Below are 21,219 nucleotides of genomic sequence, written 5' to 3'. Positions count from 1 at the left end.
AATCTAGAGAGGCGGCACTGATGAGGAATACTTTGCCTTCGTTTTCCCGGTCATGTGAAATTAAAATTACAAAACCCTCAAAACTATTTTTTATCTATTAATGTTTGAGGTGTGTAGTGTGTAGCTTTTCAACATTACTAGTTTTTTCTTCGGTACGTCTATCCTGGTATGCACCTACGATTTTTCTGTCTTCCTCTAATGATAGTCAGATGAAGATGTGGAATTTAAAATGACGACATAAATATGGTATACCAAGCAGTTCATTGTAAGAATGAATTTGAAGACTGTGACGGAAAAAAATTGTATCAGATGAGATTACCAAGGAAAAGAAAGCAAATCTTATAACCGTCTTTTGTTTCTCATTTTATTATCAAGTCAAATATTATACAATACAGTCTTAAAAATTAACATCAAATCTCAAACGTCAAAAAATAAAAGTATCTTTTCCTACAAAGCATTTTTCCTTCAATAACTGAAAATCGAGATATGTACAGTTCATTAATCGAGATAAAGCTTGTTGAAAAAATAAGACACCGAAATGCGCCATATTGATTTTTTTGCATATAATATAACAGGACTTCACAGAAGTGCACGTTACTAAATATAATTTACACAAATAAACGCAAACGGCAGGTCTTTTGCATGGTAAATATTGTTTGCAAATAAGTTCATGAATTTTTAGTTGTAACTCAGGTTGTGCGGTGAAAGCAAATTTCCGTATGTAAATTGTTTTTCAAACATTATACCGTTAATAATGCATATCTGATCGGAATTTTTTCTTATGCATTGTTCATTTCAATGTGCAACGTTTAAGAGCAGTATTTGCCTCATTTCTCGCCACTATTTTTCATTGGATACGTAATGTCACTTTTGTGATACTCATTTTCAAAGCGCGATCAGATTATTGTTGTTTTCTGTTAATGCATTGTTGCAGCGAGATAACTCTTATAATCATAGATTAACACCATTTTTCAACAGAAATTATTCACACAGACTCATATTTCTGTTTTGGTTAAGCTGGGATTTTTTTTAAGGAAGCGATTATTAAATACACGCATTGTAACTTAACCTGTGTCGTAATGAAGTATCAGATGGAACAATATTATTGTACCAATTACAGTACAATGTAGTGTGTTGCACTCCGATATGAAAGAATTCAAGTTGTGTGGAGGAGATAGCGTTAAAATTTATAATTCGCTGCCATCAGTGTGATCGAAAACAGTGACACAAACTGAAGAACCGCGGAAGCTCCAAAATTCTTGATTGTATGATTTAAAGCTTGCTAATCGTTCTCTCTGGAAGCACCTCATGTCTGCTTTTTTTACCGAACGAAACGAAACGAAGAGGTATTCGCGATCGTGGCTGCAGTAAGAAGCGATGCTGTATTAATTATGAAATTTGGCGATTATGTTTGAGTTTTCATGTGACAGAAAGGGAAGTTAAGAAAAAATTTACAGTTGCGGCTCCATTGCGCTCGCAGTTGCAGACCTCACTCAGCTTTCTGCCTAACAGAATGTGAAGGCAGATCGTAAGCACCATCGGTGGACGTGCTTCCCGTGAATACGTTATTTTTTACGCAGGGCCTTGAGCGCCGCTGCGTATATACGATACATCCGAGATAAAGTCAACAGCGTCTTTCTAAAAAGACTATCAGCTAATGGAATTTCCATTAAAACAAAAAAGTATGCATTTGATGCATGAAAAGGAACTTTGTACTCCAGTGGTAACACAGCTCACGACGACGACGACTGCCCCGTCTCACGGAGTGTAGGCTGGTGGCTTCGTCCTCATCTCGTATGGATCCGTAGCGTCTTTGTCTGGAACCAAGAAACAAATTCAAAATGATGGAATTACACGTCATGTGAAAGACCTTTTTTGAAAACGGTATGGTTTCTGTCCCCCCTCCCCTCCCCCCACCCCCCACCCCCACTCACACACACACTCTAAAAATGGTTACACTACAATCTGTGAAAACTCACCATTTCCACACAAAAGGAACACAATGTAAAAGACAACACAATCAGCTCAGAACCGTACAGAAAACACACCACACACACACACATACACAAAGATAAAATGTAAACAAAATTCAAATTTGGCGCCGAACTCTCTGGTGAACAAACGAACACTGATTGGGCTGGGACACACAACAAACCACAATCACACTGTCTTTTGGTGAAATAGAAAAGTGTTTTTACGACGTTTTTTGTGGAAAATATGTATTATATTTACGTGTGCATCACGACACCTCACCATGGTGCGGAGAATAAAAGGGCTTGTCACACGAAAACGTAAGTAAAAACGAATATAGGCGCGAATATATCGCTACAAGCTAAATTACATTCTAGTTACAGGTTAACTCCCAGCAAAATTTCTCATCAACATCGTTTAGTTGCAGATGACAAGTTACCTGTAGTAAATAATACACAAGTGTTCCATAAAAATCATGGAAACCAAGTGTAAAGGTATTAACAAAAACAAATGAACTACTGTTTGAACTAAACATACAATAATTTTGTAATCATTTAATAAAACTGTTCGCGTTACAGAATAAATAAAACGGAAACCCACTGATGATGGCACAATGGTGCTGAAACATGTTTGAGTACTGAGGAAAAACGGTGTTTTGCATAACTGGCGGACCTCACATCCTACAATCCTAATCTTTCTTTCCTGCCACGGAAGTTTCATTGTTTATAATTTTTTTTCTTCCCATATCTTTACTCTAGCCCAGTGGTCGTCAAGCTTCTTTGCTCAAGAGCTGATACGGGAATTTTGTGGTAGCACCTCGTGTCGCTTATCTGCTGATCTTACTGCACTGGTAACCTACGTAAATAAATGTGTTAAGAGCCCACAATAGACTAGCTAGTTTAAGTCGGCATCTTTCGACTGTTCTCTGTTTCGGACTGCTGCCACCCTCAGCGATCCCGAAGCTGTGACACTTTCAATTGCCTCACGAAGTGTTGTGTTGCCCGTGTGTGCAGATGATTAACTGATTAACAGTGGTAACAATACTCATATTTAAATGCATTACGCAATACGAGACACAATTACAAATGAAACTTCCTGGCAAATTAAATCTGTGTGCACCGACCGAGACACGAACTCGGGACCTTTGCCTTTCGCGGCAGTTTTAATCTGCCAGGAAGTTTCATATCAGCGCACACTCCGCTACAGAGTGAAAATCTCATTCTGGAAACATACCCCAGGCTGTGCCTAAGCCATGTCTCCGCAGTATCCTTTCTTTCAGGAGTACTAGGTCTGCAAGGTTCGCAGGAGAGCTTCTGTAAAGTTTGGAAGGTAGGAGACGAGATACTGGCAGAAGTAAAGCTGTGGGGGCCGGGCGTGAGTCGTGCTTCGGTAGCGCAGATGGTAGAGCACTTGCCCGCGAAAGGCAAAGGTCCCGAGTTCGTGTCTCGGTCGGTCCATACAGTTTTAATGTGTACAACTGACTGCTAAATGTATTCACATGGAGCAGTTAAAGTCCCTAGTGTTCTGAACAGATCTTTACAATGAGCTCGACTAGTATTTTTGGTTATTATTCGTATGGCTCTTTTCTGGAGTTGGAAAACTGTGTTCATATTTTGTGCATTTGTTCCCCAAAAAAGAATGCCATAGCTAAGAATTGAGTGTACATATGAATAATATGTAATTAAAAGACACTGCATGTTACACACTGATGATAGGATTCTAAGGGCATAACATGTTGATGACATTCTGTTTGCAAGTACCTTTTTGTGTCTCACGCCACTTCAACTGAGAATCAATATTCATTCCTAGAAATTTTGTATTTGTTATACAGTCTATAGAGGTGCCCTCTACATTTAATTTAACGCTGTCATTTTTCCTCTTCAAACTGAAATTCATGGCATTAGTTTTCTTTATGTTCAATGTCACTTTATTACTTACTGACCAACCATAAACTTCCTTAAGAGTTTAATTTGCTTTCTTGGCAAGGAGTTCTCTTGTCTTCTCAATGACTTTAATATTGCTGTCATCAGATTGGTTCAAATGGCTCTGAGCACTATGGGACTCAACTGCTGAGGTCATTAGTCCCCTAGAACTTAGAACTAGTTAAACCTAACTAACCTAAGGACATCACAGACATCCATGCCCGAGGCAGGATTCGAACCTGCGACCGTAGCGGTCTTGCGGTTCCATACTGCAGCGCCTTTAACCGCACGGCCACTTCGGCCGGCCGCTGTCATCAGAGAAGACGATTTATTCACCATGAGTAACGCTACTGGGAAAGTCATTGATGTATATCAGGAACATTATTCGTCCTAATATGCTATCTTGCGAACCCCTATATTAATGTATTTTGGTTCTGATAAGTGTTTTACTAAATGTTTACAACTATTGGAAGTATGTGTTATCTCTACTCTTTGTATCCTATCTGTTAGGTATCATCGAAACCAGTCATTAGCTACCCCTCTTATTCCTAATGCTTCTAATTTATTTAATAGAATCTTGTGGTTGATTGTGTCAAACCCCTTAGAAAGATCCAAAAATATGCCTGTGACACACTCATCTTTATCAAGAGCATCAGGTACAACTTTTGTGAATTCTACTATGGCGACTCCGTAGTATTGCCACTTTGGGAACCAAATTGTGATTCACTTAAAAGATTGTATTTATTCAGGTAATTCATTAATTTTTCTTTTATAATTGCTTCTAATATTTTTGAGAATGCTGACAGGAGGGAAATGGACTGGTAATTTTTTATGTCTTCTGTATTACGTTTCATAAGCAAAGGTACAACTCTTGCATGTTTTCACTGTTCTGGAAACGTTCCTGACGTGAAGAATTCATTTATTATATTTGTTAAGGGGCCTTGTATAATCCCCATGCATTGTTTCAGTACTCACATTGGTACTTCATCTAAGCCTACTGACTTTTTATTTCTTTAGTTTTTGAATTGTTTTACTGACTTCATTCTCTGTGGTTGGAAATAACATCATTGTATTTAGTGCAACATTATTTACAGGTGTTATATTTGTTTGGGGGAATTTTTGCTGTAACGTCTCTGCAGCACTTAAAAAATGCTCGTTTACATATTTTGCTAAGTGCTGTGGATCATTTCTTACTGTATCCCCCTCCTGTAGCAGTATGTTATTCTGAGTTTGTTTGCCTCTCCCCATTTTCTTTTTTATAACATCCCAGAGAGCCTTGCTTTTGTTCTCTGCATTATATATTATTTTGTCATTAAATGACTTTTTACAGCAATAAGCACCTTCCTATAGATCTTTTTGCATCTATGATAGAAATTTAAGAATTTTGGATAATTGCAAATCTTTTTCATGGAACTGAGGTGTTTAAATATTTGGAAGGACTTCTTAATACCTGCGGTTATCCATCTTTTTTTTGAGATGTTGATACAGACATGCATACTTTTGGAAGTGGCTTTTCAAAGTTCAATTTAAACAATAATAAGAATTTAGAGAATTTCATATTCACATTGTTTTCCATATACACTTCATCCCAGCTTTGTTTTTCTAGTGCCTTTGAAAAATCTTTTATTTTGATTTCTGGTAGATGTCTTTTGTAGGTTTGTAGTTTAGGGAATGATTCGATGCCTGACTTTACTGTTGTTATTTGACAGAGATGGTCTGATAGTCCGACATCTTTTACAGCTACTTCACATTTTTCCCTCTTCATATGTGTGGCCACATGGTCAATTACTGATGAAGTCGTTGTAGTAACCCTTGTTTGCACTATTGACCAATAGGGACATGCCGAAACTTTGAAGGATGTTTATGAAGGTGCTGCTGGATTAATTTACGATGTTAGTGTTGATGTTAATGTCCCCACACAGAATTATGTTGACCTTTGTACTTGAGACTTTATCTAGAACTTCTGTTAACGTATTGAAAAAAGTGTCCACACTACCACTGGGAGATCCATACACACACAAAATATTAATTTCTTGGTGATATCAAGCCCTGTTAATTTAATAGCTGGTTTTTCAAAGTTTTTTTTTCACTTACAGTATTGAGGTCATGAACTGTGTTCCTTTTCTGACATAAATGCATGGTCCTCCACTCCTTTAAGTATCTCTGCAGAAAGAGTTTGCCATTTCATACAATGACACTACTACATGTTGGATTTCTGTGTCTTTACACCAGTTCTCCCTACATTCTCACCACTGCATCCCCCCAGTGAAAATATTTCCTACAAGATTGGCAACAAATCCCTCTACTCACTACCCTATAACAGCTCCCACATTTCTCACTCATAGTCAGTTTCGAAAGAATAATTAAGTTTAAAGAATGTTTTAAATTTGTCAAGGACGCGAGATTGGCCGTGTGTAAATAAAAAACGACACAAAGGTCTTATGTGCGGTGTTTTTTTTTTTACTTATTTAGAGATACAATGACAGAAAAATTTACGTTATCAGGCGTGTTTGGTCAGGTTTTTAAACGTTTATAACTTGTAAAATTTAGGCCTAGATCGCTTCTATCTAACTAGTAAACAATACGAAATGAGTTAGTTAAATACGATTTAGGACCGTTTAATTACACTTATACTGCGACAATAGACACTAATGAAACTAGTAACAGTCTTTTTTAAACGAACTGTGCACTATCAAGAAAACTTGAATAGAATTTTTTGTGTTTATGTCATGCAAAATTTCGGGTTATGTCGTGACTATCGGGACTTCAGCTGAAGAACAAGTTTTTTCAAGAACAAGCGCTGATGGAACGCTAATATTCAGTTATGTGATAAGAGCGGACACTACAGCAAGTATACAAAACAAAACAAAATTAAATTCGACACTATTTCCTCTTAAATAAGTTCTTTTAGCGGACGAAGAAAATACCTGTGATCTCACTCGGCGGCCATCTTGTACAGCCATTGATGTTACACAAACCATTGTTGGTACACAAATTTTGGTTTGTTTTGTGGATATCAGAACCTCATCCCAGACATTGCTGGTGCAATCCTGCGTCAATCATCAGTATTACTTTGCTTTGAACAGGTACAGATGCTGAGCGTGTCATAGACATACCGTACACTGTCAACGAAAGTTTGTATGGAAAATTACCAGTTCGTAAAGACCTGCAATGCTGGCGCTGGTGTGGCACGATAGTCGGGCAGCCTTATGCCAATCACAGCAAGGTTTCCACAGCAGCACGAGATTTCGCGTCACCGTAGCTCAGTCAGTTAACCAGAAATATTTGTAAATTATATACACGAAGCTTTCCTGTGATTCAACTGTACCTATTACTGAAAACCAGATCAAATTCCTACAGTAGTTCCTCAGATTTTTGACAGGTTACGAATGGAATGTAAGTTGGTATTAGCAAAAATATTTTTGTGTAGTATAATCACAAATTAACAGTTTCAGAATTTTTTCCCTCGCTTCTACTGTGAAACCTTGATTCTTGCCAAATATCCAAATATCATGATTCTCGGTCAACGTGAAGTACCGTATCAGTCTTGTTGAGTGAGTCTGAGAGTTTCAAAAAAATGTTCATGCGTTTTGATTGTATTGACTTAGAAGCTAGAATTTTTTTATACTGCTAAGAAATCGCAGACCTTAGTAACTGGCACAGGTTTCAGTTTGATAACTCTCCCATTCCTGAGGAAAAATCGTGGTAACAGTCGGACAAACAGATGGACGGACAGACAACGAAGTGATCATGTACGGGTTCCATTTCCGTTTGTATCGACTGAGGCACGGAACCCTAAGAAACATTACCGTAATTTTGCACGTTTTGATGGTCCAGAAATTATAACTTCGGTTTGTTCCTTGGTTTTAAGTATCAAAGTAAGCTATCCATAACAAATATTCGTAGGAATTCCCTGGGGTATAGTAAGTTTTTTTGTGTCACCCATGAAATTTAGTTTTTGTGGCATGACACATCTCGAATCTGATCGACTCATATATAAAAAATGACAATTTTAGAGTCTAGATTGCCACCCTCCCCGCCTGGATACCTTTGTGCAGACTTCCATACTCCCTTGATCAGAATACAAAATACTACAATGAGACGCAATTTCGCCAAGTCAGAACTTATCTGTCTTGCTACGGTATTTTGCTACTGGTAATACTGGTAATTCTTTCGAAGACTTGAAATTTACAAGTGCAGTTTCAGGTCAAAGTATTCGACAGATAGTTATGGAGCTGTGTCGTCAATAATATATGCATTAGAGATTATATTCGGGTAAGTAATACATATACACACATCAGTAACTATGCATACTTTTATTCGTGACTTTCAATTAACAAATTTTATTTAAACCCCTTGCTTCGTTGCTATGGAGCACCGTTCCCTGTGTAATTTGAGCACAAATCATGGACTCATTTTTTACATTTTTGTTTTTGTACTCGTCTGCCCTAACATCCCACAATGCTAGCATTGATTGATACATTTGATTCACTCTAATAAGAACGCTCTCTCGTCTTGCTTTGTACTCGTTTTCAACATAAGACCCAAAAGCGAACACAAAGATATTCAGAGACTGTAGCACGGAAGGGACTGCACGGGCAGCGCAGTACATTTCAAAAGTTTTTGACGTGCTCAGTATTATTGTGCAATCTCTCAATCTCACCTCTATACCCTACCGTTCAACATCATTGCGCATCAGAAAATACTGCGCAATAATATTGATCATCTAGAGGCCACATTACTCTTAACAGTGGCTCTCATATGACGAAATGCTACAGTATTGTCACTGACAATACTACAATAAACACTATCATTCTTACTATGATGATTCAACAATAAGTGAATCACTATGACTTATCAAAATTGACAAAGCAAGTTCATTATATATATATATAAAAAATTTGCTTACACCTACTGCTCCTCTGTAAGAGAAGACCTAAGGACTGTAAATTGTCAAAATACGTATATAATTCAATATGGTATATTTCTAACATGACTGTCCAATATAATTGTTGTCCCTAGGTACTACACATGACCAAAGTACTTAAAAGATCTCTACAATAACAATGTATGAATAGAACACAAATCACACACGACAATGATATTTCCTACAGAAACAAAGGACCTTTGCAGTGGTAGAATTATAAATTCATGGATGCATCAATGTCTTTGGCCTGTGTAACTTAGCTATGCTGTGCTACAAAATGAAGAGAAAAAGATAGAGAGAGGATGAATAGGGGGAGGTATCTCTTTTCAGCACATGGCTTGGTTCAAGGAACGTTACTGAAATTATGTAGGTGCAAGAATTACAGAAAACTATCAGCAGCTATAAAAGTATTACTACGTTTCTACTGTATTTTCTGTCATCTAGTCATCAGCAATTATAAATTTTCCATTTTGAATTTTTGTTACAAAAGTGTGACATTTATTTTAATACATCTCTTACGAGAACAAAAGTGTGACTACCTTTGTTGTGGGTTCCAGTTTCTTCGTCCTTCGTCGTATATAGATTATTCCAGTACTGAACTTCCCCAGAGGCAGTAAAAAAGAATATGATTCCAGTTACAACGAGTATCCCGAATGTTATCCAGAAGACTATCCTCCACTCTTCCAGAGTACTCTGCAAAAAATTAGTCACATGTTGATTCAAATGTTGATTTCTAATCATATGTTACATTGAAAAGTGTTGTTCTTAGAAATTAACCTTCGGAAGTAGGTTTATCTAGGCTAAAAACTGAATATCATGCAAGGCCGTACTTAGCATTTGCACATTACAAATAATAGTGTAAACTCAAAGCAATGTCATCAGACCATATACGCATACCAGAAAAACTAAACACGAATAACAACATACCAACTATTTGGAACATAATGAAAGTGATGTAAGAAAATGAAGACTTTCTTTAAAGGTAGGTAAATAACTGATTAAAGTCTTCATCCTACAGATAATTAAAAAAAATGTTGGTAGCAGATAATTTAGATTTGAACACTTCTGCAGCAAACAGCCCGTAGTTTCTACAAAAATAATGCCAAAACAAGTTGATAAAATTCAGTTAAATTCTATATCTCTAAAGAAGTTCTCAGTGTTACCAGTTCTCTTAAAAATAAGTCTTGAAGTGGTTACGATGACATCAGTAGTAATATAATGAAATATTTATCAACTGAATCTTGCAACATTTTGGGTTGGACCTTTATACAGACATACTTTCGTAGATAAACTTAAACTTCCGTTGCCAAGTCACTTCACAAAAAATGAAAAAAAAAACAGTAAAGAAGTTCCAATAAATCTCTCAACTGCCAGTACTTTAGAAAATTCTTGAGGAAATGTATAACAGATTTAATAAACACTTCTTACTGGAAAATATACTCATTAGCAAACAGTTTGGGTTTCCAAAATAGCTATCTTGACAGATGATGTAATACAATCAGTAAGTCATAAATTATACCAAAACAAATATTTTGTAACTTTTCACTGTGTGAACTGGGCAATTATCATGCGAAAGCTAAAACAATATGGAATAGTACACACAGCAGGTTTATACTTTTTATCTTATTTGCATGACAAAGCAGAGTGTATCAGTTCCATGTTGATCACATAACAATACACACTTAGAATTTGAAGCAGCATGACCTGGTGTGCCACTGGATTCTAATTCGGTTTCTGTTTATTGTGGTGCATAAAAATGATCTCTACAACCTGTGTATTAGATGACGTACACTGATGAGCCAAACATTATGACCATCTGCTCAGTTGCTTGTTTGTCCGTTTTGGAACGAAATACATCAGTGATTCTGGGTATCAGGGATCCAACAGTTTGTTGGTAGGCTTGTGGAGGAATGTGGCATTAGATGTTTACACACAGGTCACATAATTCGAGTAAATAACGGGCCGCTGATTTGTGTACGAACTGCTGTTGCCCTATAGATAGCCAGATGGGTTCCATAGGCTTTGCATCAGACGAATTTGATCGCTGAGACATCTCCAAACCACTCTAGCGGTTCTGTCTCGGAGACACCAATGATTATACTGCTGAAAGATGATACGGCCGTCGGGGAAGACGTCAAGCATGAAGACAAAGTAAATATTCCTGAATTCCAATCAAGAACAACTGCCAAGATGAGAAACATAGAAATAGATATCCTCGGTGTTGCAAAGCAGCTTAAATCACTAAATAAAAGCAAGGTTGAGTTGGGCGGCTTTGAGGGAGAATAACAGACAGCGAGGCCATCGGTCTCATCGGATTACGTAAGGATGGGGAAGGAAATCGGCTGTGCCCTTTCAGAGGAACCGTCCCGGCATTGCCTGGAGCGATTTAGGGAAATCACGGAAATCCTAAATCAGGATGGCCAGACACGGGATTGAACCGTCGTCCTCCCGAATGCGAGTCCAGTATGTAAAAGCAAGGCTTCCGGTCCAGATTGTATACCAGTCAGGTTCCTATCAGAGTATGCTGATACAGTAGCTTCATTTTAACAATTATATACAACCACCCGCTCAAAGAAAGATCCATACCTAAAGACTGAAAAACTGCTCAAGTCACACCAATACCCAGAAAGGGGAGTAGGAGTAATCCCTTGAATTAAAGGCCCATATCACCAACGTCGATTTGCAGTAGGGTTTTACAATATATACCGTGTTGGAACATTATGAAGTACCCGAAGAAAACGATTTACTGACACGTAGCGCGGATTCAGAAAATATCGTTCTTGTGAAACACAACTAGCTCTTTATACTCATGAAGTAATGAGTGCTATCGACAGGGGATGTCAAATTGATTCCATATTTTTAGATTTCCAGAAGGCTTTCGATACCGTTCCTCACAACCGTCTTCTAACCAAACTGCATGCCTATGGAATATCGCCTCAGTTGTGCGGCTGGATTCGTGATTTCCTCTCAGGGATATCAGAGTTCGTATTTATAGTCTGAAAGTCATCGAGTGAAACAGAAATAATATCTGGCGTTCCCCAAGGAAGTGTTAAGACCCTCTATAGTTAAAAAATGGCTCTGAGCACTATGGGACTTAACTTCTGAGGTCATCAGTCACCTAGAACTTTGAACTACTTAAACCCAACTAACCTAAGGACGTCACACACATCCATGCCCGAGACATTCGAACCTGCGACCGTAGCGGTCGCGCGGTTCCAGACTGTAGCGCCTAGAACCGCTCGGTCACCCCGTCTATTGATCCTGATTTACATTAACGACATAGGAGACAATCTCACTAGCCGTCTTAGAATGTTTACAGATGATGCCGTCGTTTACTATCTTGTAAAGTCATCAGATGACCAAAACGAATTGCAAAATGATTTAGATAAGATATCTGTATGGTGTGAAAAGTGGCAATTGACCCTGAATAAAGAAAAGTGTGAAGTTATTCACACGACTACTAAAAGAAATCCGCAAAATTTCGATTACGGGACAAGTCACACAAATCTGAAGGCTGTAAATTCAATTAAATACCGGGTGATCAAAAAGTCAGTATAAATTTGAAAACTGAATAAATCACAGAATAATGTAGATAGAGAGGTATAAATTGACACACATGCTTGCAATGACAGGGCCTTTTATTAGAACCAAAAAAATACAAAAGTTCAAAAAATGTCCGACAGATGGCGCTTCATCTGATCAGAATAGCAATAATTACCATTGTAAAGTAAGACAAAGTAAAGATGATGTTCTTACCAGGAAATGCTCAATATGTCCACCATCATTCCTCAACAATAGCTGTAGTGAGGAATAATGTTGTGAACAGCACTGTAAAGCGTGCCCGGAGTCATGGTGAGGCATTGGCGTCGGATGTTGTCTTTCAGCACCCCTAGAGATGTCGGTCGATCACGATACACTTGCGACTTCAGGTAACCCCAAAGCCAATAATCGCACGGACTGAGGTCTGGGGACCTGGGAGGTCAAGCATGACGAAAGTGGCGGCTGAGCACACGATCATCACCAAACGAGATCTTTCACGCGTCTAGCAATATGGGGTGGAGCGCCATCCTGCATAAACATCGTACGTTCCAGCAGGTGTTTATCAGCCAGGCTGGGGATGATGCGATTCTGTAACATATCGGCGTACCTTTCATCCGTCACGGTAGTAGTTAGAAAAGCAGAATCACGCATTTCCTCGAAGAAAAAAGACCCGATAACGGTAGATGTGGTAATTCCAAACCATACCGTGACTTTCTCGTCGTGCAGTGGAGTTTCCACGACAGTTCTAGGATTTTCGGTAGCCCAAATCCTGCAATTGTGGGCGTTGACAGACCCTCGGAGCGTGAAATGAGCTTCGTCGGTCCACAACACGTTACTCAACCAGTCGTCATTTTCCGCCATCTTTTGAAACGCCCACACCGCAAATGTCCTCCGCTTTACTAAATCGCCAGGCAACAGTTCATGATGCCGATGGATTTTGTACGGATAGCATCGGAGGGTACGCCTAAGTGCCAACCAAACAGCAGTGTATGGAATGGCGGTGCGACGTGCGGCTGCACAAGCGCTGACTTCCCCGTGCATAGACGAACCCGCTACAGTCTCCATTTCTTCCTGAACTGTCTCAGCAGCGTGCTCGGTCGGCCACGACGGGGTCTATCGTCTACACAACCCGTGGCTTCGAACTTCGAAATCACTCTCGCCACAGCTGCATTTGTCAACGGACCTTTGTTGATGATGAGTCCCATACTCCTTTACAGAGCGTAGAGCGTAGGCAAGGTCCTAGTGGAGGTGGTTTGCCATTGCCTTCCTCCGACCGTAATGGGGATGAATGATGAAGACGACACAACACCTAGTCATCTCGAGGCAGGAAAAATCCCTGACCCCGCCGGGAATCGAACCCGGGACCCTGTGCTCGGGAAGCGAGAACGCTACCGCGAGACCACGAGCTGCCCTTTACCCGTTCGAATCCCCTTCCTATGGCGATAGGATCGTAACGCTGAACTAGCACATTCCTCATTCTGATAATACAGCTTCAGTAAAAGCGCCTATTCGGGTAACGTCAACATGCTGTGACTGCTGGCGCATCTGATTCTCTCTCTCATTACAGCTCCTTTTATACACGATTGTCATGAGCAGTCACTGACGTTTTGCTGTCCAGCGCCATCTGTCGGAAAATTTGTGAACTTTGTTTTTTTTTTGGTTCTAATAAAACCCCATGTCATTCCAAGTATGTGAGTCAATTTTTACCACTCAATCTACATTATTCCGTGGTTTATTAAGTTTTCAAATGTATGCTGACTTTTTGATCACCCGGTACTTAGGGATTACAGTTACAAATAGTCTAAATTGGAACGGTCATATAGATAATGTTGTGGGTAGAGCCAACCAAAGACTGCGATTCATTGGCAGAACACTTAGAAGGTGCAACAGATCTCATAAAGAGACTGCTTACACCACGCTTGTCCGCCCTATTCTGGACTACGGCTGTGCGGTGTGGGATCCGCATCAGATGGGACTGACGGATGACATCGAAAAAGTACAAAGAAGGGCAGCTCGTTTTGTATTATCGCGAAGTCTGGGAGATAGTGCCACAGACATGATACGTGAATTGTAGTGGAAGTCATTAAAACAAAGGCGTTTTTCGTTGCGACGGAATCTTCTCATGAAATTTCAATAACCAGTTTTCTCCGATTGCGAAAACATTCTGTTGGTACCCACCTACATATGGAGAAATGATTATCACGATAAAATAAGAGAAACCAGGGCTCGCACAGAAAAATTTAAGTGCTCGTTTCACCCGCATGCCGTTCGAGAGTGGAACGGTAGAGAGACAGTTTGAAGGTGGTTCATTGAACCCTCTGTCAGGCAGTCTGTTGTTAATAGTAGAGTAATCACGTAGATGTAGATGTAGAAGGGATGCAGGTGGTTCGCAGCTGTCAGCGTGTCTTCGATTATTACCACAGGTCCAATGCAAGCGCAGGAGAATATCTCCAGTAGCATAATACCTGCTTACACGAGCCTGCGTCAGTGACGCTCTGCACTTTTCGAGCCGCCGTTCACCTTGATTACGGCGGTTGTGGAGACTATCAGCGACTTAGTGTAACAAACATGTGATTCACACGAAGAGCCGACGCGTTTCCATTGACCGACGGTCGAATTCCGATAGGCCCGTGCCCACTGCAGTCGTGATTCACGCTGTCGTTGGGTCAACATGTGAACACGTACGGGTGGACTGCTGCGGAGCTCCAAACTCAACAACGTACGATGAACGGTGCGCTCCGAAACACTTGTGCGTATTCCAGCATTGTGCTCTTTCGGCAGAGATGCCACTGATCACCACCTATCCTACTTTACAGAGCCGACAATCCTGCGAATGCCGCGTTCTGTGAAGAGTCATGGACGTCAAACCATTTAGCGCCTAGTGCTAGTTTCAATGCTCTACGTCTTTCCGTAGAAGCTCACGACAGTAGCACGTGAATATTCGATCAGCTTCGCCGTTTTCGAAATACTCGTTCACAGGCTCGGCATAATAATAATCTGCCCTTTGTCTAAATCGCTTATCTCAATGGATTTCCCCATTTGCAGCCCATATATTCGCTATGGTGATCCCCAGTTCAAGTCTACTCCGCTTACGTACTTTCATTACCAAGTCACGTGCCCGCAACGCCAGCAGGGGGCATCTTACATCACGGTGGGCAGTCATGACGCCATGTTATACGTTACACATGTTACATGCTAGAATTCGGAGCCTTGTGCTGGCAAAGGGTTACAACTTGCGTCAGCGGAACAGCTAAGTCGACCGAGTAATATGCATGAGTTGTAATACCTCAACTGATACTGAGAACAAAATAAAAAATAAGGAGGCATAACTTTTGAGCACCTCCGTAGTGCACTCGTGTCGTTCCTATTTTAGTGTTGTTATCAGGCCTGGTACGGTATGTAATGTGAGTGAACAGTGTCAGGTATTGAGGGATCATTGTGAAGAACATGGAGACAGCACTATTAGCACGTAACAGATATTGAAAAGGTCCTCATCGTACGTATTCATTTGGACGGCTGGTCAAATCGTGTTATATACAGATTTCTGGGACATTCCGATGAGATAGTAGCACGATGTTCGACTGCATGGGGACACTGAGGTAGGAATACTTGCCGTCAACGTTCTGATGGACCACGCCTACCACTACAAGGAAGGATCATCGTATTGTGCAGACTCACATTGTAACCCCTTCATATCTGCTTCTATCATCCGAGAACAAGTAATTGACACCCTGCAACAATACGTGTCATTCCACACCATTGCTCGGAGAGTACAGCAACCTGAATAAGGAATTGCCGTCGCAGGCGTATGCTACCGTTAACGTCATAACACGAACGTTTGGGTTTGGAATGCTACCACGAACGGGAAGCATGGACTGGTAAAGAACGGCGTCGCATTGCGTTCACCGATGAATCGTTGTTCTGCACTGTCCCAAATGACCATCGTCGCCGAGTACGGTGGCGAACTGGTAACGAGTCCCAGGTCTTGGAGAGGTTGTAGCGTTGTTACTCCTGGCGTCGTGGTCAGTGGGGGCCATCGGGTGTGATTTCAGGTTTACAGGTGGTAGTGCCTGAAGGAACTTCGACGTCACAGACATCATGCGTCCTAATGTATTACCTCTCATGTGACAGTATGGTGGTTCCATTTTTCAACTGGACAAGGTTCGTCCATGCTCGGTATCTCCGAGAATAGTCTGCGTTATGATGGTATACTCTCATGGCCAACCATATCTCCACGTACGTCCCCATTGGAACATATATGGGACCATTCCGTCACAGTGCTCATGTCAATGGTATCAACGACCAGTAACAACAGTTGTCGGCCAGTTTGCCTCTGGAGAGGATTCAACGGCATTATGACACCCTTCCCAGCCGAACGTGTGCACGCATCCAGGCCAGAAGGGGTGCAATGCCATACTGATAAGCGGCCGGATTATGTCGAGTTCTTTGCAAATTCTACTCTACTTTCCAATAACTGAATCACATATCCTCTCATCCGTGCTGTTTCATTTCGTTTCCTGATCCCTTTCTCGGCGTTTTTATTTTTTTGTGTTGTCGAGCAGTGCATTTTCCTCCTCAGCTTTTCATATTCAGTGGCGACCTTTATCACAGAAAACTACAGTGATCATTCCCCATTTTGTAGATGCTGTTTCACCTTTTCTTAATGGAACGCTGTGCGTCGTTTTACTTAGATTCTCGGTTCCGCACTACCGCAGATGATCATCAAAAATGGTTCAAATGGCCCTGAGCACAATGGGATTTAACTTCTGTGCTCATCAGTCCCCTAGAACTTAGAACTACTTAAACCTAACTAACCTAAGGACATCACACACATCCATGCCCGCGGCAGGATTCTAACCTGCGACCGCAGCAGCAGCGCGGTTCCGTACTGAAGCGCCTAGAACCGCTCGGCCACAGCGGCCGGCTTAAAGGGTTTAGCATCTGATGATGAATCGTTATGTGATTCGCAACCTGTCATGGTAAATAAAATCTGAAGCATCATTAAAACCGACTGGTTGAGTTATTTCAGAAAACCTAGAATAATTCCGACAACAAAGAACATAAAGTCAAAAGAATCATTGAAAAATATCAGCGTACATAAACACAATTAAATTTCACGGAAAATTGCACTATTTTAGCACCTTCAGCAGAACCCCTCGGTATATTTCCAGTATCAAAATCTGTTTCAACCCTCTCAGTAGTGCCTTATTTAGCGAGAACATTAAACACATGCTAATTATCTGTCTTTTTCTGTTGAGAACACCCACCATCTAATGTACATCTATCAAACAATTTGGTGGTCTGCTAATAGTTCAATAATGGAAGGAAAGTCCACGGATTGACTGGAATTGGTCCTCAACTTTTGGAAGACGACACGTGGAATAACATTGATGTAAATTTCTGTTTAATTTTCCAACACCTCTTTATAGCGTTAATACGAAACACTTAGTTTATTTTGTTTTACCAATCTACATGTACATCTACATTTATACTACGCAAGCCACCCAACGGTGTGTGGCGGAGGGCACTTTACGTGTCACTGCATTACTTCCCTTTCCTGTTCCAGTCGCTTATGGTTCGCGGGAAGAACGACTGCCGGAAAGCCTCCGTGCGCGCTCGAATCTCTCTAATTTTACATTCGTGATCTCCTCGGGAAGTATAAGTAGGTGGAAGCAATATATTCGATACCTTATCCAGAAACGCACCCTCTCGAAACCTGGACAGCAAGCTACACCGCGATGCAGAGCACCTCTCTTGCAGAGTCCGCCACTTGAGTTTGCTAAACATCTCCGTATCGCTATCACGGTTACCAAATAACCCTGTGAAGAAACGCGCCGCTCTTCTTTGGATCTTCTCTATCTCCTCTGTCAACCCGACCTGGTACGGATCCCACACTGATGAGCAATACTCAAGTGTAGGTCGAACGAGTGTTTTGTAAGCCACCTCCTTTGTTGATGGACTACATTTTCTAAGGACTCTCCCAATGAATCTCAACCTGGTACCCGCCTTACCAACAATTAATTTTATATGATCATTCCACTTCAAATCGTTCCGCACGCATACTCCCAGATATTTTACAGAAGTAACTGCTACCAGTGTTTGTTCCGCTATCATATAATCATACAATAAAGGATCCTTCTTTCTATGTGTTCGCAAACATTACATTTGTCTATGTTAAGGGTCAGTTGCCACTCCCTGCACCAAGTGCCTATCCGCTGCAGATCTTCCTGCATTCCGCTGCAATTTTCTAATGCTGCAACTTCCCTGTATACTACAGCATCATCCGCGAAAAGCCGCATGGAACTTGTGACACTATCTACTAGGTCATTTATATATATTGTGTAAAGCAATGGTCCCATAACACTCCCGTGGCACGCCGGAAGTTACTTTAACGTCTGTAGACGTCTCTCCGTTGAGAACAACATGCTGTGTTCTGTTTGCTAAAAACTCTTCAATCCAGCCACACAGCTGGTCTGATATTCCGTAGGCTCTTACTTGTTTATCAGGCGACGGTGCGGAACTGTATCGAACGCCTTCCGGAAGTCAAGGAAAATGGCATCTACCTGGGAGCCTGTATCTAATATTTTCTGGGTCTCATGAACAAATAAAGCGAGTTGGGTCTCACACGATCGCTGTTTCCGGAATCCATGTTGATTCCTACAGAGTAGATTCTGGGTTTCCAGAAATGACGTGATACGCGAGCAAAAAACATGTTCTAAAATTCTACAACAGATCAATGTCAGAGATACAGGCCTATAGTTTTGCGCATCTGCTCGACGACCCTTCTTGAAAACTGGAACGACCTGTGCTCTTTTCCAATAATTTGAAACCTTCCGTTCCTCTAGAGACTTGCGGTACACGGATGTTATAAGCCACACATGTAGATCACACATAGATCTCTTTGCACATTTCTGTGCACTCCTTCCTTTAGCATCAATGTAATTCATTACCTGTCAACACCATACTTGAGCGCTGTGTCATGCTCCATAAACAGAAGAGTTTTCCACAGGAAATATCATCTTTTCCCAGCGAGACGTTTGTTGCACTTACGTTGTAGGCAACAACTCCGATCAGGTACGGGGCCACCATGCCCGTGATGGAGCCAGCGCCGTTGACGAAGGCCATCAGCGTGCCGGCGTAGTTGGGGCTGAGGTCCAGCGCGTTCACCTTCATACCGGGGTAGAACGTCCCCATCAGGGCCATCCCGACCGTGAACAGCGCCACCACGGTTACCCGGTCACAGTTTGCGTACGACGCTCCAATAATGCCAGCGGCGGGTCCAATGGCGGCTGAAAGATGTAACATTTTTGTTAGGTGACTTTTAACGGTCTGTTTTACAGGAAAATTTTCAATAAAACAGCTGATGGGGAAACATGCATTTCATGAAAGAAATATTGTAATAAATACGGCACAAAAAGTCGTATTGAATCGCTTTTTCCTTTATACAAATGTAATTGTCTCATTTGGAATTGTTACATGGCACGTGTAGAAATAATTTACTAACTGACTATGTTACACCACTGGCCGTTAAGAAATGCAGATGAAAAACGGATATTCATTGGACAAATATATTACACTAGAACTGATATGTGATTACATTTTCACGCAATTTGGGTGCATGGATCCTGAGAAATCAGTACCCAGAACAACCACCTCTGGCCGTAATAAAGGCTTTGATACGCCTGGGCATTGAGTCAAACAGAGCTTGGATGGCGTGTACAGGTACAGCTGGTAACGTCCACTGTTCACAGTGCCGTCAATGCGAACAAGAGGTGACCGAGACGTGTAACCAATGGCACCCTATACCATCACGCCGGGTGATACGCCAGTATGGCGATGGCGAATACACGCTTCCAAAGTGCGTTCACCTCGATGTCGCCAAACACGGATGCGACGATTCTTATGCTGTGAACAGAACCTGGATTCATCCGAAAAAATGACGTTTTGCCATTCGTGCACCCAGGTTCGTCGTTGAGTACAGCATCGCAGCCGGCCGCGGTGGTCTCGCGGTTCTAGGCGCGCAGTCCGGAACCGTGCGACTGCTACGGGCATGGATGTGTGTGATGTCCTTAGGTTAGTTAGGTTTAAGTAGCTCTAAGTTCTAGGGGACTGATGACCACAGCAGTTGAGTCCCATAGTGCTCAGAGCCAATTTGAACAGCATCGCAGGCGCTCCTGTCTGTGATGCAGCATCAAGGGTAACTGCAGCCATGGTCTCTGAGCTGATAGTCCATACTGCTGCAAACGTTGTCGAACTGTTCGTGCAGATGGTTGTTCTCTTGCAAAGGTCCCCATCCGTTGACTCAGGGAACGAGACGGGGCTGCACGATCCGTTACAGTCATGCGGATAAGATGCCTGTCATCTCGACTGCTAGTGATACGAGGCCGTTGGGATCCAGCACGGCGTTCCGTATTACCCTCCTGAACCCACCGATTCCATATTCTCGTAACAATCATTCGATCTCGACCAACCCGAGCAGCAATGTCGCGATACGATAAACCGCAATCGGGATAGGCTACAATCCGACATTTACCAAAGTCGGAAACGTGATGGTACGCATTTCTCCTCCTTACACGAGGTATCACAACAACGTTTCACCAGGCAACGCCGGTCAACTGCTGTTCGCGTATGAGAAATCGGTTGGAAAGTTTCCTCATGTCAGTACGTTCTAGGTTTCGCCACCTGCGCCAATCTTGTGTGAATGGTCTGAAAAGCTAATCATTTGCATATCACAGCATCTTCTTCCTGTTGGTTAAATTTCGCGTCTGTAGCACGTCATCTTCGTGATGTAGCAATTTTAATGGCCAGTAGTGTATTTACTCAAAGATTGAAATATTAGAATAATAATTAAATGTTAAC

At 41.3% G+C, this 21,219-nt stretch overlaps 1 protein-coding gene across 2 annotated transcripts in view; it reads right to left on the bottom strand.

Moving 5' to 3' along the window:
• Nucleotides 1–404: 404 nt before the first annotated feature.
• LOC126195089 (putative inorganic phosphate cotransporter) overlaps nucleotides 405–21,219 on the bottom strand; it is a 378,205-nt gene continuing 357,390 nt past the window's right edge. For both annotated transcript variants that reach the window (XM_049933551.1, XM_049933552.1), the window contains exons 8-10: nucleotides 19,411–19,649; nucleotides 9,360–9,513; nucleotides 405–1,817 (exon numbers count right to left, since the gene is read on the bottom strand). In XM_049933551.1, coding sequence (XP_049789508.1) covers nucleotides 1,759–1,817; nucleotides 9,360–9,513; nucleotides 19,411–19,649 — 452 coding nt within the window. In that variant the 3' untranslated portion in view covers nucleotides 405–1,758. The remainder of the gene's footprint in view (nucleotides 1,818–9,359; nucleotides 9,514–19,410; nucleotides 19,650–21,219) is intronic.

This window comes from Schistocerca nitens, chromosome 7, assembly GCF_023898315.1.
Source record: "Schistocerca nitens isolate TAMUIC-IGC-003100 chromosome 7, iqSchNite1.1, whole genome shotgun sequence".
Taxonomy (NCBI): domain Eukaryota; kingdom Metazoa; phylum Arthropoda; class Insecta; order Orthoptera; family Acrididae; genus Schistocerca; species Schistocerca nitens.
This window is presented reverse-complemented; position numbering and strand designations above follow the sequence as displayed.